The sequence below is a fragment of the Mauremys mutica genome, chromosome 1 (genome assembly GCF_020497125.1).
Source record: "Mauremys mutica isolate MM-2020 ecotype Southern chromosome 1, ASM2049712v1, whole genome shotgun sequence".
NCBI lineage: Eukaryota > Metazoa > Chordata > Testudines > Geoemydidae > Mauremys > Mauremys mutica.
Genome location: NC_059072.1, coordinates 119256820 through 119269367, shown reverse-complemented (window position 1 = coordinate 119269367; position 12548 = coordinate 119256820). Strand labels below are relative to the sequence as shown.

At 40.4% G+C, this 12548-nt stretch overlaps 1 protein-coding gene across 2 annotated transcripts in view; it reads right to left on the bottom strand.

Moving 5' to 3' along the window:
- Nucleotides 1–2632: 2632 nt before the first annotated feature.
- LOC123343844 (solute carrier organic anion transporter family member 1C1-like) overlaps nt 2633–12548 on the bottom strand; it is a 47661-nt gene continuing 37745 nt past the window's right edge. For both annotated transcript variants that reach the window (XM_044979292.1, XM_044979303.1), the window contains 3 exons: nt 6156–6220; nt 4756–4873; nt 2633–3592 (listed from right to left, as the gene is read on the bottom strand). In XM_044979292.1, the coding sequence (XP_044835227.1) occupies nt 3370–3592; nt 4756–4873; nt 6156–6220 (406 nt within the window). In that variant the 3' untranslated portion in view covers nt 2633–3369. The remainder of the gene's footprint in view (nt 3593–4755; nt 4874–6155; nt 6221–12548) is intronic.

Here is a 12548-nt window from a genome sequence, read left to right as displayed (position 1 = left end):
AGGAGTACAGAAATCTAACTAAAGAGACCTCTAGGTCGAACTAAATAGCTTCGTTGTGTGGACGGGTGCAGGGTTAATTCGAATTAATGCTGCTAAATTCGACATAAACTCCTAGTGTAGACCAGGCCTAAGTGCTGTCACAAACAAACCTAAAGGCCTCTTATAGCACCCCTCATTTCAAATTTCAGGTGAACAGGATACAAGCCACATAGAAAACCATCCACAAACTATGGGCATTGGTATAGATGGTTTGACTCTCTTTTGGAATCAGAAGGGATATGATGCACTTTATTTTTCTTGAAAATTCTTGTCCTGTCCAGTCCCATCTACCACTGAAGTTCGAGACTGCATCAATGTATTTGAATTATCCTTAAATTTCTATCTGGGAATGTGTGTACAGATATTTGGCCTGAAGATAGCAATATGTCAATGCCTGACATTTCTGAGTCTGGGATTGAGTCAAGACCTGACCTGCATTCAACTGGCAATGAGCCAAGCTTCAACTTGCATGAGTTTGGGACCCACAAAGTCCAAGGATCTTAATCTGCAAAAGCACAGGAGTTTGCAAGATTTGGCCTGGTTCATGTTTTGATTTCATTCTTTTCCCTCAACCTTTGTGTGTCACATGGCTTCTTAGATGTGTTGTGGCAGAACTGTTTTTCATGTTTGTTAGCACAATGAGACCCTCTTCCTTACTGAGGCCTGGGTAATACAAATATTAAATGATAATAAATAATAGAAGCCTTCACAGCTCTTTGATAACTAGAGTGGACTAGATAACTTCAAACTGTAAATCTTACTCCTGGGGGAATTCTGCACCACTGCGTGTGAGCAGAATTCATGTCCCCCACAGATTTCTTTGCTTCCACACCGAAAAATGACTTTCTGACAGGTAAGCAAAGGGAATCTGCAAAAGCAATCACGCACCAGTCCCTAGCTGTGCAGGTTCATTGTTTCAGGCAGCCAGAGCAGCCGGCAGAGAGGTAAATCACCGCAGGGCTGGGGACACCCCAGCCAGTGGCTCCTACTCTGAGCTGGCATCAGATGCTAATCCCAACTGGGCTGGAAGCAGGAGAGGATGGGACTTCCTCTTCCCCTGCAAAGACTGGCTGGGGCTGTGTCAGACCCACCTCCAGAAACCTTCCCCAGCTGCAGGAATCTCTGCATCCTCCCCTACTTCCTGCCCCCATTGCTCCTCAGATGCGGGGAGAGAAGGGGGTCACTGTACAGGGAGCTGCTCCCCCATCCGCCCAACCCCCATGCATCTGGACCTCCTATACCCAGACACTCACACCAAGCCTCACTCCATGCACCCAGAACCCCCCTAGCCCTTCATAGCCAAAACCCCACCCCACTGAACTTCAACCCCTGCATCTAGAGCTTCCCTGCACCCAGACCACCTCCCACTGAGCTCCCTGCATTCAAAGCCCCATCCTGATGAACCCCTGCCCCTGCACCTCCCTGAGCCCCCACATCCAGATCCTCATGCCACTGACCGCCAACTAGCTGTACTCAGATCCCCACTCCACCAAGCCCCACTCCCCCAGCACCCAGACACCCCCACAACCAGATTCCCCTGCTGAGCCCCAACAACCTTCATCTGGAAGGCCCCCTGCAGAGTCCCATTGCCCTCACACCTGGAACCCTCCCAATGAGCCTATGTGCATCCAGATCCCCCCACACCTAGATCCCCCACTGAGCTGCCTGTACCCAGATTGTCCCACACAGAATCCTCTCACCCCCTGACCTGGATTCCTCCGCACTGAACCCCTCCACACTTGGATCCCGCCTGGCTGAGCCTGCCTGCCCCATACCTGGTGCTCCTGGTGCAGGCCCAGGCCTTGTGCTAGGTCAGGGTCACGTGCAGCCTCACCACTGAGTCCATGTCCCGGGGGTGGGGAGGCTGCAGGGTGATCCTCACCTTCATACAGCCAGTGGCCTGTGCGTCCCACTGCCATGCTGGAGCCTCTGCATTTATTTATTGACAAATAAAACTTTCAGAATTTTAAAATACTGTGCACAGAATTTTAATTTTTTTGGCGCAGAATGCCCTCAGAAGTAAAATCTGACCAGCCAGGGTACCACTCTAATCTAACAGATTCGCCCTTGAGACTCAGTTCCCAGGTGATTTACAGTCATGTGATGTGAGCTTATGTTGCAAATAATATGACCCAGAGCTAAAGAATATCTGTCACTTGGCACTCTAAAGGCATTTATTCCTTTGAAGGATATTGACTGGAGTTTTCAGTAAACTCGTCAGAGTACCTTGTTCCATGGTTAACATGGATATTAACATTCATCATAAACATATCAAAGAACAAATATAACCAAAACCAAGAAAAAAATTCAATCTAGATGCTTTGCCACATTTCTGCCCTGATGAATTAAATAAATTAAAACACATAAATAAAAAGAAATAAACAAAGACTGCTGCTCTTAAGATTTATTTTATTATTCCCAAAGGGTCTTGTCATTGTTTTTTAAACAGGTATATGTTATATCATCTTGCTTATTACATTGTATAAAAAAGGTATGGAATTATACAGTTATTGAGTGTTAGCAAACAGTTAGAAACCATTTAAAACATAGAATAGCTGCATCTTTAATTCAAATTTCCTTTGGCAGAGTCAGAGGTAACCACAATGTAGTGGTTTTACTAGTGACAACTTTTTTGTTATTGATGCCATGATTTAACAGAGGTTGTGTGAGTAAATTTGAGAAGCAATTCCTAACCACAACACTGAATGGTCAAAACATCATGGATGGAATTTACCTGGTATAGAGAGCCTCACAGAAAGCCCAAGACGCCACTTAACTGTTTCATTTGGGTTGTATGGGGCATTTATTGACAAGCATCCGTGGAAGGGGTTCTCTATGTCCCTTGTGTACCATGAAGCGTATTTCTAGGCCCATTCCTTATAGGTCAATGTGGAAGAGATCACTAAGATTGGGCCATGGGTTCCAGGCCACCCCTTTCCCCTCACACAAAGGGGCAGTAACTCCAGCTGAAAACCAGAAGAGTTGCTGAGGAGGAACTCTGCAGCAGCCATACTGCCTGCCTTCAGGTTAAGAAGTGAACGGCATCTCCAGAACGCCCACTTAATTCCCTGCAAAGAGTCTGTTACCTGGGCTTTGTGTGGAGAAGAGTGAAATTCACCCCATATTTTTAAGACAAATGTTGAACTGTATTTTCAGACCTATACACATTCTAAGATGATTTTTGGTATTTACAGTCAAAGTTGGATAAAGGGGAACATTTTCAAAATGGATGCTCAATTACATCCACCCACTAAAACATGTTCACTTATGACGGGTTTCTGTACGGAACTCCCCCTGCTGGTCAAAATCCCCCTGAAAAAATCCATTTTCCTAAAGTCGAGTTTCCTTTTCTGGCCAGTAGGTTGTCTGAATTAAATAGTCACTATTGACAAAATTATCTTTCCTGTTTTGTACTGAGACCATTCCTCTCCCTCCATTGGCTGTGATGTTTTCATCTTGTGGAACATACCTTTTCTTTAAGACGAAAAGGACCGCAATACTCAAGAAAATGGACATGGTGCCCAAGACCACGGTTAATCCCAAATATATGTATCTATAAAAGAAGAACCCCAATCAATCTTCCATTAAGATAATACAAAATTAATGCCTCAGATACATCTGAAAGAACTCTGCAAAATGGAGTCATTTATAATTCCGATAAAATTGGTAAAACTGAATGAATATGGTGTGTGTTTGTTTAACACCCTGAGTTTTAGCCATACATCAGGTACAGCATAGGCAGTGGCAGTATGAGCTTCCCACACAGTGAACCTACCAATGTCCTTCAGTGGGAGAGGAATGTTTACATCTCTTCAGCAGTCAATTCAAGCCTGGGCAGTTTCATCAGAGATACCGCCAAGACTGGCATTTCTGTGATGCAGGCATTTATTATTAATAATTATGAACTATTATAATTATTTGTTACTGTGTTACAGAAACACCTGGAGTCCCCAAATGAAAATGGAGTCCTGCCAGGTTCCTAATCATTCTATTTCTTTCCATAGGACTATTCAAAACATGACTTATTCCTGTCCTAACTTCTTGTCTCCTCAGTGGCGAGATCTACCAGCAGCCCTGCTTCCTCCAAGTCTCTTTTTTACCAACCCCATTTCCCAGCATGTCTCGCTGTTCTAGTCTCTAGATGTTGTTCCATAGAACAACTGTGAGAATGTCTCTGTCCTGGGAAGAAATCAGTAACTATCCTGAACCTAGGCTGGTCCTTAAAGAGCTAGCACACCTTGTTACAGGCTTTTGTGGCTCCCTGACCATAATGCCTTGTTCTGATCCAGCTCTGTATTGTCTCCATGTGCAGCAGCAATTAGCTACCACAATCTGGTCTGCACTAGAGCTAGTAAGCAAAAAGAACTGGGGGTGGAGAGATGTTTCTGCAGAAAATTTAAACTTTCTATAAAAAGGAGGGGGAACTGAATGAATATCTGTCACAAAGTGCACCAAACTGAAAAGTTTCAGCCCCAAATAGCCCAAAACCATAAGATTTTTGGTTTTCCATCATTTCTTCCCCCCCCCATTTTTCTGGTTTTGGGGTTTTACTTTCAAGAAAAGCAGATACCTTCCATGATCATTTTTGTTGAATTTAAAACCCAACTGTCCATCCAAAAAAGTTTTGACCAGTAATTTTCTATCAGCTCTAGCCCTCAGTGTGTAAACATAATTAAAATCTGTGAGGTGAAAGCATGAATTCACCAAATCTCTTACCTAAATGCATTAGAATCATATAGCCTACACGCTCCTCTTCCCCCACACCTTTTGCTTCCCCATTTCAAGCATGTGGTGTCTATTGACACTCCAAAATACACAGGGGCTGGGACTCCTGCTGTAAGTATTAAACAAAGAACATTAATGTGATTTTTGCATAAAATATTATTAATTGTATATATTTATTAACAATATGATACACAATAATAAGAACATAAGAATGGCCATACAAGGTCAGACCAAAGCCCCATCTTGCTCAGTATCCTGTCTCCAACAGTGGCCAGTGCCAGGTGCTTCAGAGGGAATGAACAGAGCAGATAATCATCAAGAGATCCATCTCCTGTCACCCATTCCCAGCTTCTGGCAAACACAGGCTAGAAACACGATCCCTGCCCATCCTGGCTAATAGCCATTGATGGACCTATCCTCTATGAATGTATCCAGTTCTTTTCTGAACCCTGTCATAGTCTTGGCCTTCACAACATCCTCTGGCAAAGAGTTCCACAGGTTGACTGTGCGTTCTGTGAAGAAATACTTCCTTTTGTTTGTTTTAAACCTGCTGCCTATTAATTTCATTTGGTGACCCCTAGTTCTTGAGTTATGAGAAGGAGTAAATAACACTTCCTTATTTACTTTCTCCATACCTGTCATGATTTTATAGACATCTAGCATATCCCCCCCTTAATCATCTCTTTTGCAAGCTGAAAAGTTCCAGTCTTATTAATCTCTCCTCATAATAACAACAACTTGATTATATATATTAGGCTGATGTGAGCCAGTCATATCAGTTCCTTAAGTAAGCAGTCAGATCCTGCATTCCTTGCACACTTAACTCTCCCATTGACTTTAGTAGGTGTTTAATGTGAGCAAAGAATATATGATCAAGCCCTAATGCCCACTGAAGCCAGTAGAAATCTGCCCTTGACATCAGTGGCCTGTATTTAGGCAAATTCTCACTGAAGTCAATGAAAATATGTCTGAGCAAAGACTGAGCAGAAACGGAGGCCCTATTCTATTCTGTTCTAGTCATTCTACCATGACAATCGCTATAGTGTCTCTGAATAACTAGGTTAGGGAGAGGAAACTCAGATATGGTTTAATGTTCTATGAAAAACAACAGCTCTAGAAATAATATTGCTATTTCCTTGTTGCCTTTGTGTATTCTTTCAATATTTGTTGATATTTTTATAATAAATGGAATTTTTTTACAGGTTTCACAAAATACAAATTCTCTCACAGTTCTCCTATTCCTAATATTTGTCATATTTTTACCATTTAATATGTACGTGGCAGCTAAAATTAATTCTAGACAACATTCTAGGTCACTGCTTGACATAAGCAGTTAATAAGAACAGTACTACAATGTATCCAAATAAGATGAAGTGTAGAACCAAACTTACCAAGAACTCTTATTGCCAAGGTATAAATACCGAGCGCAAAAGATTTTAGTTGTGGTTTAATGCATCTAAAAAAAAAGAGAGAGTGAAATGATTGTTAAAGTGAAATAAAACATTAATTACAAATGGAGGGCCTTGATTTTCCACTCTATTATGCTAGTTTTACTTTGAGGTAATGCCATTGATTACAGTAGCACAACAACAGGCATGAATTTAATGTGATGGCGTGAAAGTCAGGCCTAGGAATTCTTAACATCTAACTTCAATATAAAATTTTAAGAAGACAGCAGTGCATCTTCAAACTGGAACAACTTACTAACACAACATGTGGGAAATTAGTTCTGCACGCACAGAGCCAAGCATTTCAAAAGCCTTCAGACTCAATGTAGTGATGGCTAGTAATATGAACATAGCTCTGATGTAAGTAAATGAGTTTTGCAGTCACAAGGACTGCAGGACCATGCCCTTACATACATAGCAAACAAACAAACATTCTGACCCTGGCCAGCAAAGACCTTAAGCACAGGCTTAACTTTAAGCATACGAATAGTCCCGCTGAAATCAAAAGGACTATTGACGTGCTTAAAATTAGGCATGTGTCAAAGTGCTTTGCTCTACCTGATACATGCATTTCCTTGTGTTAACGGTAGTTAATAATACAATTTATTAATGTCTTGGCCATCCTGTTAAGCATATGTAAGTAGCTCAAAAAGAAGGCTGAAGCTAAATCTGTACTGTGGATAAATATAATGTTTTGGAGTTTAATCCTACAAGGTACTGGGTGCCTCCTGAGAGCTAAGGAGTACAAACAAATTCCACTGAAATCAAGGGTTGTGGTGCTCAGCCCTTCTCAGGAACTGTTTAACTACTTGTAGGATTAATCCCTTTCCCCACACCTATGGGGAAAGTCACCTATGAAGACTCATTATTTTCCTCAAAACCATTTCCAGAATATTATCTAAAGATGGCAGCAGGGGCGGCTCTAGAAATTCCGCCGCCCCAAGCAGGGGGGCGCGCCGCGCCGGCCTTCACCGGTCCCGCGGCCGGGGCAGAAGTGCCTGCGGACGGTCCCGTGGTCCCGCGGCTCCGGTGGAGCATCCGCAGGCATGCCTACAGGAACTCCGTCCGAGCCGCGGGACCAGCGCACCCGCCGCAGTCATGCCTGTGGGAGCTCAGGCGGAGCTGCGGGAAGAGGGGACCCTCCGCAGTCATGCCTGCGGCAGGTCCGCTAGTCCCGGGGCTCTGGTGGACCTCCCGCAGGCATGACTGCGGAAGGTCCGCCGGAGCCAAATGCCGCCCTGCCAGGACAATGCCGCCCCACGCGCCTGCTTGGCGCGCTGGGGTCTGGAGCCGGCCCTGGATGGCAGCAATGACATACTGCAAGAAACAGTAATTTAGTGTCTTGAAAGGACATTCCAGGAAGTCATCCCTTCCAAGGGTATTTTAAAAGAATTTTAAAGCCTCTTGAGAAGATTCTCATTTACTACAGCCCTTCATTTACACTGCTCCGACTGACCACTTTCAGGGCCCCTTACACAGCCACAGCAGTCTCAAAAAACCTTAGTGTAAATGATAATCAGGCCCTCCAGCTATTTAACTAACACTCAGAAGGACACAAAAGGCCTGAATCAAAAACATAACTAAGTATCCAAAGTCAAAAGAATTTCTTAGCAACCGCATTTAATAGGCCTGATTCTCTAATGCCCTGCCCTTGTGCAGTCATTTACACCAGTGCAAAAGTAGGTGTAACATGTTACTATATCAGAATAGTCTCATATTTTTACACTCACTTTGTACTAGTGTAAATGATGACACAAAGGTTGAAAAAAATTAGTGAATCAGGCCCCATCGACAAATAAAATTAATCCATTCAGATGCTGGAAACCAAGAAAGAGGTTTGGTATCTGAAATCTGCTTCTTTATATTTAAATTTCTCCTTTATTTAAATTATTCCTTATATTAAGGAGTTGCTCCAATTTGACTGAAAATTTCATCAGAGCATTTGTTTAACTAGTACAGGGGTAGGCAACCTATGGCACACATGCCAAAGACGGCACACAAGCTGATTTTGAGTGGCACTCACACTGACCGGGTCCTGGCCACCAGTCCAGGGGGCTCTGCATTTTAATTTAATTTTAAATGAAGCTTCTTAAACATTTTTAAAACCTTATTTACTTTACATACAACAATAGTTTAGTTATATATTATAGACTTATAGAAAGAGACCTTCTAAAAAGGTTAAAATGTATTACTGGCACGTGAAACCTTAAATTAGAGTGAATAAATTAAGACTCGGCACAGCACTTCTGAAAGGTTGCCGACCCCAGAACTAGCTCCTCAATAGAAGCTGTATTTCCCCATGCACTGAAAGCCAGTCCATTCAGAGACAACTTAGGGTGACCCTTCTTCACTTTATAGCTCTCTATTAATAGCATGCCTTTACTTAAATTACTCCCGTCTGCATTTCATTAATGTCACATAACTTCAATAGTTTCTAAAGTCCTTTGGCAATTCTAATTAGCCTAATACCTTTAAAGGAACACTTCAATAAATGAATCAGTCACTGGGCATAAGCACATTTCACTGATTTTAATCCTGTAAACCCTTGAAGCAAATGTCACTAAATCTTAAAGTCTTGTAGGGATTTAGCTTCTGCATTCATATGCCACATTTGGATCTCACATTTCACATTTCTGCCACTTTGCACCAAGTACCAGAACCAACTTTTAATGTTAGAGTTGGCTGAAAATGCAAAAAAAAAAAATCATTGGCAAACGGTTGCTTGAATGAAAACTGCAAATTCACTTGGGCAATAATTTTGTTTCTAAAGTGCACATATTTGCATTCTGTGAACATAAGCTAATTTTTTGTTAATAAAAATTTCCTTGGAAAGCCAATCATTCAATGATTTCACAATAGTGAGCAAGTTCATAAAAATTCAAATATGTTTGGAGATGATTCACGAACAGACAAATGAACTGATTTACTTTGTAAAAAGAATTAATTTTATTAGTTTTCTAGGGGCCAGATTCTGATGCCCTTACTCATGTTGAGTAGTTTGCAATTAGTCCCATTGGTTTCAATGGGATTACTCAGAGAGTGAGGGCATCAGAATCTGGCCCACAGTAAATTAACTAAATTTACTGAATTTTTTTAAATAAATGTAGTCCCTTTTTCTGTTTGCAAATTATATGCAAAGTTTTGCGTATAAAGTTTTATCTTTTGATTTATGTCATGAAAAGTGTTTTTTAAAATTTGCGATTATTGCTGAAAGCATTTCAAAACTGTTCCATATAGATAATTGAAATTGGAAAAATCACATGGCAAATCTCTAGCTGTGTGGAGTCCAGGCAACTTCAACTGACTTTGACAGGAGTTCTATCCTCCCTAAATACTTCTTAAGGTAGAAATACAGATGCCTTTGAGTTGAAAATTTAAATGGTGGCTTAATAATTTATTACGCTGAGCTTTTATATTTCCTACACTCATTCCAACAATGACCACTGCTCATTCTGTACTGGGAATTTTTTGCAGATGATGTTGCTACACAAATGCAACTCCCCTCTTAGATGTCCTGTCCTGCTGGAAGGAGGGGCTTGTACTGGTGCAGCTTACCCTGGTTTGAAACAAAACTGGTGCAAACAAACAAAACAAGCATACACAGGGTCTTAGTGACATTGAACCTGAAATCATCAATACATTTCAAGTAGGGCTGTCATGCGATTAAAAAAATTAATTGTGTTGTTAAACAATAATGGAATATCATTTATTTAAATATTTTTGGATGTTTTGTACATTTTCAAATATATTGATTTCAATTACAACGCAGAATACAAAGTGTACAGTGCTCACTTTATATATATTCTTGATTACATTTGCACTGTAAAAACAAAATAAATGGTATTTTTCAATTCACCTCATACAAGTACTGTAGTGCAATCTCTTTATAATGAAAGTTTAACTTACAAATGTAGAATTATGTATAAAAAATAATTGCTCTGAAAAATAAAACAATGTAAAACTTTAGAACCTACAAGTCCGTTCAGTCCTACCTCAGCCAATTGCTCAGACAAACAAACTTGGTTACAACCTGTAGGAGATAATGCTGCCCACTTCTTGTTTACAATGTCACCTGAAAGTGAAAACAGGTGTTTGTATGGCACTGTTGTAGCCAGCGTCGCAAGATATTTACGTGCCAGATGCGCTAAAGATTCATATGTCCCTTTATGCTTCAACTACCATTCCATAGGACATGTGTCCGTGCTGATGACGGGTTCTGCTCGATAACAATCCAAAGCAGACTGATGCATGTTCATCATCTGAGTCAGATGCCACCAGCAGAAGGTTGATTTTCTTTTTTGGTGGTTTGGGTTCTGTAGTTTCTGCATCTGAGTCTTGCTCTTTTAAGACTTCTGAAAGCATGCTCTACATCTCGTCCCTCTCAGATTTTGGAAGGCATTTCTGATTCTTAAACCTTGGGTCAAGTGCTGTAGCTATTTTTATATCTTTGCGTTTTGTCAAATCTGCTGTGAAAGTGTTCTTAAAACAAATATGTGCTGGGTCATCATCCGAGACTGCTATAACACGATATATATGGCAGAATGCGGGTAATACAGAGCCGAAGACATACAGTTCTCCCCCAAGCAGTTCAGTCACAAATTTAATTAACGCATTATTTTTTAACGAGCATCATCAGCATGGAAGCATGTCCTCTGGAATGGTAGCTGAAGCATGAATGTGCATACAAATGCTTAGCATATCTGGCACATAAATACCTTGCAACACCAGCTACAAAAGTGCCATGCAAACACTTGTTCTCACTTTTAGGTGACATTGTAAATAAGAAGCAGGCAGCAGTATCTCCTGTAAATGTAAACAAACTTGTTTGTCTTAGCAATTAGCTGAACAAGAAGTAGGACTGAGTGGACTTGTAGGCTCTAAAGTTTTTATACTGTTTTGCTTTTGAGAGCAGTTATGTAACAAAAAAAATCTACCTTTGTAAGTTACACTTTCACAATAAAGAGATTGCACTACAGTACTTGTCTGAGGTGAATTGAAAAATACTATTTCTTTTATCATTTTTACAGTGCAAATATTTGTAATAAAATAATAATATAAAATGAGCACTGTACACTTTGTATTCTGTGTTGTAATAGAAATCAATATATTTGAAAATGTAGAAAAACATCAAAAAATATTTAATAAATTTCAATTGGTATTCTATTGTTTAACAGTGTGATTAATCGTGATTAATTTTTTTAATCGTGATTAACTTTTTTTGAGTTAATCACTTGAATTAACTGTGATTAATTGACAGCCCTAATTTCAAGATTTCAGACAAAATCATGAGCCATCAAGCCCTTACTTATACGGGCAATCATTACTCAAGTGAGTGATTGCATGAACTGAAGAGGGACGATTTGCATGAGTAAGGAGAACTCAAATATGTTATGATAAGATTGCACTTTGTCTAAATTATTTCCTGCAGTGAAAGAAACCAATAGGGCTTGAAGTAGTTCTTTTGTGAGCTCCAATATTCCACTGGAAAAATCCTGTTATATCTGCAGTTATGCTGGAATCACACTTGAAATTATATTACTTCAGTATCTTATGGTGGCATTTTTGCATAAAGCCCAATATTCAGAGTATTTCCAGCTTTAGCCCTGTCTGTCCAGGATGATACTTAAACTCTTGCAGTGAGAAAGGGTATATGTCAGATGAGTTCTTTCAAAAGTCAGGACAATTTGAAATACAATCTGACGCCCTCCACACTCTCAGTTACCTAGATGTTATTTTTTTGCATTTTGGAAGCTAGGCAAGGGAAGCTGAAGGGAGTCTGGCCAAAGGAACTGAGGAGGAAAAGCTTTTCAAGAGGCAGTGAGACTGATGCCTAAAACGTAGGTTTTTTGGAAGTCAGAGAGAGCAGACTGAAGCTGAACAAATCAAGATTATACACAGATCATATTATATCCCCTATATATTTTCTGAAAATTAGCTTGCAAGCCTCTATTCAGTACTGGATAAGTCATGGTGCCACTGGTCTACTAGTACATGTGACTGTCTCTGTGAAAGGCAGTTATTGACAAAATAGAAAAAAAAATCTCAGATCAATTCTACTTTTGTTATGTTGCATACAAGAGTTTTAACTGATAATCTGGAATTACTAATTTGCCATGAATCCTAAGGGGAGGATCTGAGTGAATTTTCAGTTTCTGGTTTGGTTTTAGTCTGTCTCTAGGTTCTTTTGTAATTATTTAATATAGAGACACACACTTAAATCAATGGCTTTTTTGGGTACTCAGTACCTATGAAAATTTGACTGACTATGCGTACACACAAGGCTTGATTCTCTGATACACTAAGATCATTTGCCACCATTCTTGCAGTTTAAAGGGC